At 39.4% G+C, this 15501-nt stretch overlaps 1 protein-coding gene across 1 annotated transcript; it reads left to right on the top strand.

Annotated features, from left to right (window-relative positions):
• Positions 1-136: 136 nt before the first annotated feature.
• Positions 137-14222, top strand: LOC145446792 (uncharacterized). Its single transcript, XM_080325159.1, has 4 exons — positions 137-405; positions 481-573; positions 4506-4711; positions 13197-14222. The coding sequence occupies exons 1-4, from the start codon at positions 360-362 to the stop codon at positions 13539-13541; spliced, it is 690 nt and encodes a 229-aa protein (XP_080181285.1). The 5' UTR covers positions 137-359; the 3' UTR covers positions 13542-14222.
• Positions 14223-15501: the final 1279 nt, after the last annotated feature.

The following is a 15501-nucleotide window of genomic DNA, read 5'->3' on the forward strand; positions in this document are numbered from 1 at the left end:
CATATTAAATTTGTGCGACAAACAAATTCCACGACCAAATTGTACATGGTCAGCGCCACTTTGGTATAGTTGTTGACAGATGCGCTACTACAGACTGCACAAGTACACATATACGGAACATCGTCTCTTTTAAAACACTTCAATTTCCTTGATACGGTAGGTGTGAAAAAACAATGTACGCGGAACGGTAAATAGCTGATAATGACCTGTCATTGACGATGCATATTGGTATACAAGGACTCCTATCTGCTTCTGCAACGTCATGACGATCTGTTCCGTTTCAAACGTTTTCCGTAACTGTCTGATGATATACCGCTTGCTACTGTCAACCAGAATTGTCCGGGGCCGTTGCAGTCGCGATGAACTCCTGTGAGAAGTCGACTTTGAAAGTAACAGAAAGATCAGGTGAAATCCGCATGAGTTGAAATTCTTGGTTTTGATTCGTTCCTCCATGTTGATGCATTCCATCGTTTGGTGCAGGTGGTGCGTACTATTACAAACCGTGGTCTCCGAAATCCGAAGATATACCAAAACGTCGTGTTCAGTATGAAGTAGGCGACGAGATTGGATTTGGTAAGATGTTGCTTGTAATTGTTATGTAAACAAACATCAATTCAAAACAGATATTGATTTTTATGTTGATAGAGATTTAAGTATTTAACAAATCCTTCCTGGGGGCCCACGGATACTAATATTTAGAATTAATGACGTACAATAAATATATATTCACCATGTTATTAAAAAGTGTCCAGAATACCAAAGTATTATTTGCCGCAGGGTGTCGCATTTGTTTTATTTGAATCGTACCAATTCTGTTCGTTGTTAAGTACATTGAAATGAATTGTTGGTGAATAGGGTCCGTGGACATATGAGCATGCGACATTACAGCATGCGAGACTTCGGCATGCGACAATTTGGCATGCGACACATGAGCATGTGGGTTAATTACGGGTTAGGGGTAGGTTAGGGTTGGATTTATGGTTGGGTTAGGGTTAGGGTTTAGGTTAGGTTAGGCTAGGTTAGGTTAGGTTAGGCTATGTTTCGGGTTAGGGTAAGTTTTTGGGTTATACAGTCACATGCTGAAGTGACGCATGCTGATGTGTTCCATGCTGAACTGTCGTTTTCCATTGTGTCGCATGCTCATATGTCGGGCAACCGGTGAATAGCCACCTAACATATCGCAACAGATGCTTTTGATTATAGCAGGCGCTGTGTGGCAACCAGTGAACGTTAATTGATAACAGTAATTAATAGCCCGTACCCCGTAAATCATTCCTAACGAACGTTGACTCATCCCTCATATCGGTTTGTTTGCATTAGCCCTTCATTCAATCATAGTCCCGTAGATGCATTTGCCAATATATAGCCTTATATGCTCTATAAATTATTTGACACAGAATCCAGAAATAGGCATCTTAAGGCTTGAATCGGACTTGGCTCGGAAAGTTGTTCAATGTTCATGTACCAGAATCTTCCCGGAAAATTACCGATATCCATTCTCTAATTTCTCGCAACAATGTCAGTACGCAGGACCGCATGAAACAAGCTAATCCCTATGGAATTATAATCAATCATCGAATTCTGTATTTCATAGACCATTGATTGTGACTATTTGCGCAAATCTACAACGTCAATTGTACACCAAGCTACACGCACACACGTACAATAAACATGCACACATTTCTCTTGTACTTTAGCTAAAGCACTATATACAATACACCATACAGTATACACTTATACAGCTACAGGCGATGATGACTAGTTATCTAATAGTATGCTCTCCTAATGTATCGATTGAATTGCTGCGTGTTGTGTTTGTTGTAACGTGGACTCGGTTCACTCCTTCACTTCAATATCCCTGAAATTAGCCAGAGTGTATGAACATGATTTTCTATGGGACCGTACTCTCTCGAAATTCCAGGGTAGACGTTTGTACGCCGCTTCATTCAAAATTCCGCCGTTATTTTATTGACCACCACGGACAGAAAATCGATAGAAATATCTTTATCGTCACACCAGCCGACTGAATTGAAATGAGTCAGACCTCTTCAAACGACGACGGGCACATTTGAGATTCGTGCTGCGAGTTCAATCGAGGATAACTGCTCCGTAGCATCGCTGATTATATAAGAAGAGAGCGGTTTTGCATACGGGCCGAGCAATCGTCACTAGTTACGCACACGTCGACAGAAGCTCTCTCTTTGTGTTGACTGTGACTTCGGATAATTCTCTTAATGAAATACCCCGCACCAGGTCCCACGGTGAATATGAATATCCAGTCAATCTTTGTTCCTAGCAAAGTAGGATGTCCCCATTTTTCATTCTGTCAAGTGCATAAAAGTTTAGTTGTGTGCCTTGAAGACTGCCTGTTATTCTATAGCACAAAGACACGCTATTGGTAATATCGCTGTAATTTTCACACAGATACTCCCGCAGTTTCTAGTTACTGACAATTAGGATTCCGAGGTATATATTTCGCACGCCGTTGATAATTGTTTCTTATCGTGATTTTCACACGAAATGCACCGTGGCTTCACTCCTTCGAGATGTGTCATGCATGAAAACCGTGACGAAGCTCAGCGAAGGCTGCATCCCATACATTTCACGTCGAATTCGTATGGTTCTATCATTTGGTAAAGGAATGATTCCAATGCTAACTGGCGACCGTTCTAAAACATATCATGCAACTCACTTATCACGCAAGCGGTTTATAGATATGACTGCAAAATGAAATGTCTCTGTCAGTCGGAAAGTTAATATTATGTATATTATAGCTCCCGCATAACTGCATCCGTGGTAACACAAATTTTGTCAATAAATATATAATTATCATCATCATCATTGGTTTATTAGCAATTTTATCAGTTCAATACACCACAAAAATGCGATACAATGAAAAGACAGGAAGATGTCGAAGCGACAAGGAGTAGTCTATGGAATCTGACACCCACCTTGGCCTAGGCGATGTAAAGAGGAGGCATGCACATTGCACACTGAATGAAAGTAAAGATAGTATAGAAAAAAGAATGCGACAAGAAATAGGGCGGCATGTCATGGAAAGCGAGATCGATAGGTCAGTCGTGGTCCGGTAATCTTGAGGATGGACTGTATTTATTTAGTAGTAATTGCTTGTATTTCGACTTGAATGTGGACATGCTCGTCGACTGTCGGATGGCCGGCGGGATACTGTTCCACACATCAGGTCCGGCATATTTGATGGAGCGATGATCTTTGCGATTGCGATTATAGCAATTGAATATACTATTCAATGGTATATTGAAGTTCTGTACCTCCAAGAACCTCTTCATACAATTATAGCAGTTGAAGATGATTGAGAGTGTAATAGGGTTGTGTTTAGAACAAAAATCTATTTAAAACAATCATATTTAAAACAGGACCCTTGTTTAAAACATGTTTTTTATCTAAGCCATGATGTCACGTATATTCAATTGTGACGTCATAGTGGATTGACAATTGAAAATATGGGCTTAATATAGCTCCTTCGACGAAATAGGATTCCGACCCGTCTTATGCGGACCAAATATATCTTTAACCAGGACTACATCGTCTTGCAGCATTTTCACGGTCGGCGGTCAGCTGTTGAACCGACTATTTCGAGGGTTCCAACCATCCCATATCGTATACGTCGGCTATATCGAGTAATCGTCGTCCGTTTGCTCATACAAGATGTTTTTGGAAAGTATTTACACAATTATGGCATAATTATACAACCTAAAAAAAATTTCAAAGGGCCTTTGTTTAAAATACTGTTCAAAACATGTTTTAAACAAATTGTTTTAAACAACCATTAGCTTTAAATGCAACCCTAATAATTACGCTATATATTCTGAGTCGCAAATATGTTTATATTTAGTATTCAGAAAGGCACGGGCGTTACTTTCATGAAATTGAAAGTTAAATACATGTTGAGTTGTCATGTTCTTGTTGTCATTGCCAAGCTGACTGTTTGCTTATTATTACATTTCGTTAAAGGTCGCCACGATTCCTAGCTGTCTTTTCTTAATCGATATCTCATGCATTCTTCAGCCGACAAAATTAATCAAGACTGGAGGAATGCAAATTAAGTTCGGATTGAACTAGCTTGCTGCAGTTTTATACATGGTGTTTATCAGGTCATGGTACCGCAGTACAAGTATAGGCCTATATCTCTGCCAATGCCTACGAATGCTATTCCAATTTCGTAGATATCGATCAAGATTGTGCAATGTGTATGTTCGTGTTGTTTGTGTGCGCATGCGCATATTGTACAACTGTGCGTGCGTTTGTCAAGAGTTCCCCAGTTCACCACCAAGGTTCTCTGGTAATCGTGGACTTGTAACTAATTGAATCATCCTAAATCTTAGCTTTGACGTCATCACAAAATGATGTTTGTGACGTGGCGATAAAACGCGCTGCATTGGGGACTCAAAATAGCACACCGAGAGCTAGAGTATAAGAACGAACATCACATTACGACTATACTAATAAAGAGACTCACTTACCAGACGACTGGAGACACTTCATGAAGGAATATCTGAAGGAAAAAGACGATAACGAGAAACCAGTAAGCTCACCCACGCCCAACAAAACTGAAGACGTCGCGTGGGACACACACGTCGAGCACGCCCGACAAATTCACATGAAGAAAGCGAGACAGTTGGCCCGAGCCGTCACGGGCTCGAAAGAAATGAAGACCGCAAAGATGTTTCAGGTTTGGTTCTCATGGCATTGTCCAATTAATTATCCGGTAATTGTTGATTGGCTGTCTTTGTACTGCCTCCTTCTCTCTTTCAAACTCAGCTCGCTTTTTCTCTTTGAAGATCCCATTGCTGTTAGCGACGAGGATCCGAGATAAACTAATATTAGCGGTTCCTAATTTTGGGTCCGTTGAGTATAGTTTAAGCTGGCCCGAGATGAGAATTTTTAATGCTTGTGATACGAAAATAAAGCTTTCCGGTGTAATGCGTGCATTGTTAGTATGGTAGCATTATTCGTAATTCAATGTCTTAAACATTATAGCTGCACCATGCTGCACTACAAAATATATTCAAAAGTTTTTGAACATTATGCTTTAGCGAATGGTTTCAAACATTATGCGGCATCATCATTATTCTGTAACTATGCTTTATTATTTGCTAATATAGGGTTGACTGGGATACACGACTGAGAGTTTCTCTATCCAAAACCAAACTAAACATTGATGACTTAATTACAGCAAAACAAGAACAACCATCCCATTAAACGCTCAGCGCATGTGCTTATGTTTTTTTTCCCTTCATTGTTGTGATTTTGAAAATTTCCAATAGCATTCTTAGCTTTATATAAGGCTGCGAAATATCAAAATAATAGTTTAAAAAATTTCGGGGACCGCTGCCGTAAAGGTTTGGGCACCTCATCGCAAACTATAGGGCCGGGAAATCCGTAATATCGTCTATTTCGTAATCACACCGAACGGGACGACGCGCCTGACAGCAACGTGCGATATTAACGGCTCATTCAGAGAGCGCTAAACTTAAACAGGGGATTTTGCCCGTCGGTAAATTTTGAATTTATAACACTGGGACTCCGAAGCGATAAGCATCAACGCATCTTCATTCCAATAATATATTCTTTCAAGTGAACTGGCACAGTTCGATACTGCCTCGGGTGAAAAGTCTGAGAGTATAGTATGACATTGGGGGATCTTTTAAAATCTTAAATTGTTTCTCTGTGTCGTAGTACTTCCGAGAGTTTCAATTTGTAAACCCCTACAAATTAATATTTATGAACATGTTGTCTCTTTTTAATAGTGACGTTTTGTAAGCTACTTCCAGAAACTTGTTTGAACTTCACACACTGTGTTTGTATGTATGTATGAGTATGTATCTCAGTAGCTTATGCAGAATTCGTTGAAGTGAAAGTACTGTGGGCCTACGAAAGCAAAACCTAGCCCTGAGCATGAATGGTAGGGAGACAACTTGCTTCGATATAATCTTTTTGAGGAACTAATTAATTCACGCGACATCCCTTATTAGTGAATGTGGCAGGACAAATTGGGGGAGATGTATTACCCAATTATATTGAATAGAGTCAGAGAATTGACTAACAGTCAGTATAGAGACTGCGCACCGCACAATGAGCGATTGGTATCGTGATCATGTGGGAATTTGAATTATCTCTGCTACATTACACGCAAAAAGCAAGTGGACAACCCTTCATGTCACAGAACGCATAATGGATTATGATAATGACGATATCGAAATACCTACAGGAAATGAGTCATGTAAAATGCTTTTTTGAATTGACCATGAGGTTTTAAAGATGGATTTCCACGGCCGGGCAGTGGACACCAGAGTTGGATCAATTGTAATTTGTAATTGAGCTGAATGTATTAATTACATTTTTTCATGTAATTGTAATTGAAGCATTTCTATTTTGTGTAATTGTAATTTGATCAAAAATTTGCTCAATTACAATTTCAGTTACATTGTTATGGAAACCTGACAATCACAACATAAAACAATCAATCAATCCGGTGCGGACCAGGATGACAACGAGGGCCCCCTGGTCGAAGGAACCCCCTCTTTGGTTTATGCGCATTTTTCAAGGATATAGCGAATAAACATAATCCGTGTACCAAGCAGGAATATGATTCCGTACAGATGTGTCAATCATCATCAAATCTCTGCATTTGTTAGAAAAGTCCCGTATCCCGATAATCATCACGTCTCTGCATGCGGTAGAATTAGCCTACTTAGTTTTGATGTAGTATATCCTTGCATACATACAATAATAGATGTTGTCGAATCCAGCATCTGACCAAACATTGATGTGGCGAAAGATAGATAATAATAACAGAAGCGAAAGGGGGGTCTGGGGGGCGGAGCCCCACAGAAGTTACGGTTTGATACTTATAAGGGGGGGGCGGTAAGTCTCGCCCGGCCCCCCGTTCGTAGGGCCACCACTGCTCTGCTCATATTACACCTATTTCACTTGTTTGCGATCTCTCTAAACCTCGTACCATCGGGTTGTTGGCGTACATTTATTCTCAGTTTGTTACATCATGATCAAATATCAGCTGTTTCTGCGTGAGCCAGCAAGCAAGAACACCTTCTGTTAAAACCGCTAATTAGTGTGTGTGTCTTTGCGAAGTATCCAGTGTTGCCAATTGGCGCATATTGGGCCAAATTTTGGAATATTGGCACATTTTCACGTTAGTTGACACCAGAATTTCGAGTTTGGCTAGTTGGCACTATTTTCGCTCGTTCGATTTTCTTCAACTATCACTGTGAAAATTTGTTTTCAGCATATTAAATAGAGTTACCACCAGAGTTGGATCAATTGTAATTTGTAATTGAGCTGAATGTAATTAATTACATTCTTTTCATGTAATTGTAACTGTAATTGAAGCATTTCTATTTTGTGTAATTGTAATTGTAATTGTAATTTGATGAAAATGTTGCTCAATTACAAATACAACAACCAGTGAAAATCCGGTACGGACCGGGATGACGACGAGGTGCCCCAAGCCCTTAAGGCGTTAGTACACACTACACAGTCGCCACCTGTAATAATTAGCCTATTTACATCGGTGTTCTATGCGTGCCGCGTTATAACTAGATAATTCAGCCATGCTAAACTGTTTCCCATACTTCAGTAGCAACAGAAACTTTTTGAATTACAATATGGGCTAAACCAGTGGTTCTCAAACTGGGAGTCGTGCCCCCCTTGGGCGGCGTGCCCCTCTCGGGCGGCGTGAAAGCAGTGGAGAATTCTCTCATTAACAGTCATAACCTTCCATACCATCAAACTATTTATAAGGATTGCTACCATTTTGGTTTCATTGTGTGATATTACGATAAGGGCGGCACGAAATATTTCAGTCATAAAGGGGGGCGTGTCTAAAAAAGTTAGAGAACCAGTGAGCTAAACTAAATCTAAAAAATTCAAAAATGGATGAACAGCAAATATACTCTTCTGAAACCTGTGCTGAACCATATCCTACACCAGGGTCAGAGCTTATTTTCAAATCTCTGACCAGCACTAAGGCTTGCTGCAACAATTTCAAAAAAGAAATTCAAGTTTCCAACCAAGGCTTCATCAAACTTGATCGCGCATTTGTTGAGATGTTATCCCAATTTTACCTCCAATCTTGGCCAAACTAACTTGGGCCAGAAATTTTCGCACCCTAATGTTCACCAAATGCAATCTAACAGTTCCCGAGCAAGTGAAAAATGTAAATGCGAATCAAAATGTTGTAATTCGTAGTTATCAGGAGGCTCTTTCCGTTTGCATTTATTTTAATTTTACGCATCTCATCGGTATCATCCTTATTGCTGACGCCTTACCGATTACATTTCATTATCCTCACTCAGCTCTGAATAGCCTAATCGTTTGATTACGTTTCATTGACTGTCCTATAGCCTATTCGCTGTTAGTCGCTCAAGCTTTTGAATGTTGACAGTCGCTTGAAGCATTTTTCTGTGTTTGTAGTTTTCAGTACTCATGATTAGGAATAGTTCGAATACGTTCGAGTTTTTTTTTTCTTAATTGAAGGTTATTCTACGTATCATGAATGAAACACGAATAGCTTGAGATTTTTTTCTAATTACGTCGCTACGGTTGTCAAAGAATTGATCCAATTACATGTTTACCAGTAATAGTAATTGTAATTGTAATTATATACATGCTAAACAGTAATTGTAATTGTAATTGCAATTTGATATTTTAGCATTGAGTAATTGTAATTCTAATGTAATTGACACATGTAAGGGAGTAATTGTAATTGTAATTGTAATTGAACTAAATTATTGCAATTGATCCAACTCTGGTGGACACCCCATCCACAAATGGAACATAGATATTTTGGAGTGACTTTTACCTGTTCTTTGGTGTACCTGGAGATAGATGTTGAAACAAACTATAATTTTGTGTCATCGGATCGATACATATATTCGAGTGATGTTTAGCATAGGCTGGGTAACGATTATAACTCTTCAATCTTCATTTTACAGTTCGTTTCACCCCATTTCGAAATATAGGGCTCTTGAAACATAAGTAACGCGACTCTTCTCAAACTATATGTACTTTCAAGCAGGGCATGGTATGGTATGGTATGGAATGGGAATCTTCCATACTCCATACCCGCCCAATTGTTCCATACCATACTTGGCAATTTTCCATACCATACCCACATTCTTCCATACCATATTTGATACTTTTTCCATACTTTCGCAACTTGACCAACCTCTCAAGTGATAGTCTATTTTTGATGTTCCGGCGTATATATTCTAATTATTTTGGATGCGATTATCCATTTAAACAGCCCTGATGCACCAATGATATCCCCAATTTATTTATATCATAAGTCGTCAGCAATGTAGGAACTTATAATGTAGGCCTATACACATGGGATTATTTGGAAATCACAACAAAATCTCAAGACATGTAAATCTAGTGTGGTAACGCACTGCTAGCATAACCTAATCTACAGAATTACATAATACAAAGGTATTGCCAAATTATAGGATAGGTCCGAACCTTCATACACTTTAAATTTGTTCCTCCAATAAAATTTGATAAGACTTTCTTTTGTAAAGACTTGCTATTGGTGAAAGTTAAGACCCCCGCAAAATGGAACGGCACGCAATAAAATTAATGAGTAGGGAACTGGTAACCATACACACAATTTTGCGCCTCCATAAAATGGCTAGGTGAGGTAAGGCGACAGAAAAATAGGAAGGATTTGAAATTTTTCCAAATGTACCTAGGAGCATCAATTTACATGTGTAAATGCCGAATATATTGCATGGGTCAGATAAACTTCCTGTTGTTGACGAACTTATGCGTATGGTGCCACCATAACCTACACTGTCGCACGCTACTATAACTCGAGTAGTGAGAAATATATGTCATTTCATCAGTAACGAGTCCGGCTATAATGCTATCAATTGGCGATTCTACGATCTCCCGTGAGTACATATTCTTATACATATGAACTTTTATGTTAACGAATCGGGTGATTTCAATCACACCTCACACCATTTCGCATACGAATGAATAACAACCTATATGAGGGAGATCGCGTGCTGCTGTCCAATCGATTCCCGCTAATTGGAGACACTGATAATACGAATTGCTGAATCGCAATCGGCATTTCATACAGACGTCTAATAAACGAGGTTAATAATGTAAAGAATTTATTTTCCAAGTGAGTCTATTCCCAACCAGAAGACCCTAAATTCCACACAATTGGGGTATTCACCATCGGTTGGAAACACCTGCATTGAGATATAAATTTTACATCACTACCATCATTTTGCGACAGCTAATCAAATGTCTATTTCCTCCGCCAATCTGTGGGTCACACTCGTTAGCATCATCAGCCAACATCAAGGTGCCCTCTGTCCATTATATCAGAAATAACCAGTTTTCATGAAGTTACAATGCGTGTTGTAGGCCTGCATATCGTAATGTCGCTTCAAAAAAAGCTAATATTTTTGAATTACAATGATGATTCAGTCAAATAGATATTGCGTGATGATCATCCTCCCAAAGTGCAGAAAATTATTTCCAAGTTCAACAAATTGATAAAAATATTGATGTAACTTCTACCTTGGTTATTTACGTAGTGGAAGTTACGATAAGCGAAATGCAATTCTAACGCGAAAGTGGTCGAATATCATTCATTTTTATGATATTTAAATCGGAATAATCATCAATAATATTATTTTCATTCATTCATATGCGCAACGCAAAACTTTGTTGCCTTCAACTAGATGTCGACCGTAATGGGTGAGTCATGAATCACAATTTGAGATATGAACAATGAACATAGACAGTGAGCGATGTTATGTGGTATTCAATCAATTTGACAAATCGAAGGTAGGACTATTGTCATGGTTCTGGCAAAACTGTCCAAGTATGGAAAAAGTATGGAAGTATGGAAAACACATTCCATACCATACTTGGGAAATTTCCATACCATACCATACTTGCACTCTTCCATATTCCATACCGAAATTCCGTTCCATACCATACCATACTTCCATACCATACCATACCATACCATGCCCTGCTTTCAAGGTTACCTACAAATGTTTTACTTCACATTGCTTCGGTAGTGTAAGATGGTTTTATTCTTTTTTGTAAAGCGTAACATCTAATTATAGGGATCCTGTAGAATTTTAGCCTATGCCACAACGTGTTACTTGTCTATTGGTGCCTACGTAATACTACACAAACGCTTCTACATAATTTAGGCCTTCCATGATCGTCTAACATTCTGAACTAGTTTAATCGCATCTATGTCTATGTCTGTATTCGTCAAAATGGAAATATGATGAAGCGTTGTTTGACGGCACGTAAACAGCAAGGCTTGGTAGGATTCCAAATGCATTTGCACTGTACAGCAGCTTTGTACACCAACATTGGGATGATTCGCAAACGACTATTGTTACCGAAGACATCCAATGCAAGCGTTGAGAAATTTGATGTTTGAGATTTAAACGCTGCTATTTTTAGCGCGTGAATTAGTATTCCAAGGGAGATTGAAATTGAAACGCATCATACTCATTTGGCAAGAGATGGTGGGATTACGAGCTATACCCACCGAAAATCAAGCATTAGAAATGTTATCTCTAGCATCAATAACTTAATTCGCGGTCTCCGTTATCAGTACGAAGAAATCGTGGCGACGCTGATGAACGGGCTATCTCGCAAAAGTGACAAAAGTTAAACTTTTACGACACCTAAAATTCATCCAAGCCGTCACAAATGAGTGACCCGATGCAAAAAGGCAGTTAGCACAATAAATGTCGACTGCCTTGTCTCATGGCACGAATCGGATTAGACCACGGTCGGAAATAGTGCCGCAACAGTCCGTGATTGCGATAAATTTTCGGATTTATGTCCCGGGGCGGTCACGCCACCGCATTTCATAATCTCGCGTAGCGTGGTGATCATTGTGATTAAACGTAATTTAGTTTATTTTTGACACAGTTTCATTATAATCCTTGACAACATCAACAAAGATCGTTGACAATTAATTTTCTCGGTTATTTCGATTCACCACGATTTCGCGAGATATGTGACATGAATTGACTTTGCCATTTGTATAATATTGGTATAGGTACGCAGGGTTTTCACAATTTTATGAATGTAAAATGTGAGAAGGAATTGGTCTTGTTCGTTCCCTTCCCTCGCCATGCAGGGAATTTGGCTGACTCCATTAGTTTCTTTATTTTAATTAAAATTTAAAGCTTTTCACTTTGTCATGGAACAAATGCGGAATATTCCTATGTGTATACCAATTAGTACTATAGACTATGGAGGGAAATAAAACAGGGGTGTACTATCACATTGTCACCATGCTGGATGTGACGCCAGCAGCTGCAGAATCCACCAATCAACGAGGTTATATAAATCTATCTATATCGATAACTTCAACCTACATTGCCAAACTGACGAGATTAATTTTCTACTTCTCCTTATTTTACAGACAAATTCCATTTTTCCTTACAATTTACTCTAGGGGTCAAAGATATCGATATATCAGATACTTTTATATATAAACATATCGTTAACCGAACAGAAAACTGCATCGGACTAGAATGGAAGCTTAATACAAATCCTTCCCGCCAAACTTGTCTTAAATTTTCAGTAAATAAGTTTTCCCGTTGGTATGATTGGTATTTAAATCATCAACATTGAATTATATTCCGATACTATACCAAGTACTGTTCTTTCTGGTGCGCTGACACGACCCCAATAGAATATTTAATGATGATTAACAACGTCCAGGTCTTCTCGCAATTATTCGCTGATTGGATTGCATCCAAAGAGGTTACAACACCTCAGTATTAATCTAGCCTCCTCATCTTCATCACATCCGTGGAAGCTGCGTCTTACAAGAAGTCTAGAAAGGAAGTAATGCGTATCATGATAATAAAGAATATGTGCATGCTGCAAAAGGACTACAGATGTCGAAACACCATGAATACTACACGTAACAACCTCAATGAGTCGAAAACTATATTTCGCTGTACAATAGGCCTACATATGCTGCGAACAGTGTCATTGTCTAGCGGTTGAAATACTTTCAGCAACATGTTGGAACGAGTAATTTATCAAACCCATCCCAAGTGCCACAAGATTGTTGTCGCCAGTCGGTCATGCCATTGTCACCATACGCTTAACTCACGTTGCATAATTTCCAGGAAAGATTCGAGAGATCGGAAAAATACGCTCTAGTACGCGACCCTGTCCCACCACCGCCAGAAGGAAAGGTCGAGGAACGAGAACAGCCAACGCACGCTACGGGAGAAGACGTTGTTGACTCGACGCGGGAAGAAGATATTACAAAATTCGAAATTCCCACGGAAGTCGCAAATTCGTTGCAAGCAGTACAGTGTGCGGATAAATTACAGGACGAATTGGCATTTTACTCAGCGCCGGAGCCTTGGAGGAACAAGCCTGATCAGCATATCTCTATACCGACTTACAAGAACTTTAATCGATCCCCGAGAGGCTTTGTTGGATCCTACTTAACATCTTATTGCTGACTTACATCGTATAACTATTACGTAGTTCTGAAGCGTGTAATTATCTCTCTAAGTGACAATCAACGCTATTGTTGAGCATCGCGGGACAATGTAAATGGCTCATGCCGCAAAAGTATTTTGAAATGTTATACCTTCAACGCCAAGATGTCGTTGAAATTGGACTCGTGTATTTTAAAGTGTAATTAAGCGATTTAGTTGATTACTTGTAGCCCCGAGGTGCTGCAACATTGCTTGAACTACGCAAAACAGCATGATAAATCTCATAAAAACTTGATGATTGCCCACCGCGCAATGGGTAGCGGTTCGAAGGAAAAAACGACCGCTGGGTCGCGAGAGAGATCAATTACGCTCTGATCGGATTTACAATTGAATAATATATTGGATATCGGATGCATGCAGTGTAGTCAGATGTAAATTTTTGTAATTCCTTGTTTCCTGTCGATTGCCGCTGAAGGGTGTCAGCTATATTTACGTATGCATATATTATTAAATGTATATTAAAGCTCTATACTCCAAAAATCACTTTAAATATATTCTTATTGAAATAAACCCGAATATTGTCGACTGACACCCGTTGCAATGGTAATCGTCAACATTGAATCGAAAAGAACATAGTGTATCATTAATCGCGTGATCGTATGATCGCATTGAATTTTAGAAATAAAATTATAATGTGTGTAGTGTTTGAGCAATGAGCAAGCGATTGGTTGACTTGAGTCGCATTACGGAACCAGGGCATATAGCTATATACAATTGAACACTGCCGATTCCGACTGTTCTGGCTGGACACTGCATGACATCTCTTGAACCGGGGCTGTATCGGCCGACACGAACGACCGAGAACTACTCTGTAACACCATAAAAATTTGAAGTGGACAAGAGGATAAGGATCCCACCAATGTATTCTGTTCGGAACAACGCAAGTAGGGTCAATTAGGGTTAGGGCGCAAGCGTTAACGTTGTCCCACGCAATTGGAGTGCTTTCAACTATTAAACTTCAGTACCCACTTTTTCATTGGCGTTAATTACAATATTTGAAGTCAGCGACGAAATTGAAAGGGCGTCATTCACGCGAGAAATATATAACTTCCTAATAAGATTATACACGGCCGCAGCTGGTATTTAGGTTCGACGAGGGGTGGGTAGCTAGGATACAGCGTATCCGCGCTATACCAATCCCATTCGTTGCCACCTAACACTGGTCAACAACGACACTATATAACTGGATTTTCGCAGGACAACGCGAGACGAATTCTATGATTATTCAAGTTATTGCCGTAACCAAACAGTTTTTGTGTCACGATCTGTCCAGTTCTCATGGCGGGTGTAGGCGAACATAAAATGTTAAATGTTCCAGGTTGATGATAACTCACCATGTAATTATTACGTGGAATCCTCTCATTTGCATAAGACATGTGCAACGCACCGGTAGGATGTCATTTTGAGATCCACAGTTCATTATCATGCTTAGTGATGGCCAATGATGTCATAATCAATCCCGCCAAGTAACATAACAGTCCAAATGAATCCAGGATATTGGTAGAATGCCGTAAATGATCGTTATTTCCCATCACCGAACCACGACATCGCTTTTTATTTGAAAAACGGATTGTTAACGTCAACCCTCCGATTGATAGGCGTAAGGAAGTAGTCAATTTGTGACTAGACATTCGCAAGCAATGGCATGCGATATTGTCACTAGTATATTGCGTTGTTCGCATCATTTCCAATATGTGAATGAACTGGGGAAACTTCATCGCCAACGGGTTAGTGGACGACAAATGTTTCTTCGCCATTGCTTGCTAATTAATGTCTTGGTGTCTTATACCTCGATGATTAATCGTGGAAATCGAAGGTCACCGTATGGTTCACGCACGGGCGCATTAGGAAATATTTATTTCAAAAAGCGTGTCGGACGACAGTGGAAGGAGTGATAATTATGCTTAGAAAGTACTGCTCG

Source organism: Botryllus schlosseri, chromosome 9 (assembly GCF_051294905.1).
Source record: "Botryllus schlosseri isolate E-star chromosome 9, Bs_hap1, whole genome shotgun sequence".
NCBI classification, from domain to species: domain Eukaryota; kingdom Metazoa; phylum Chordata; class Ascidiacea; order Stolidobranchia; family Styelidae; genus Botryllus; species Botryllus schlosseri.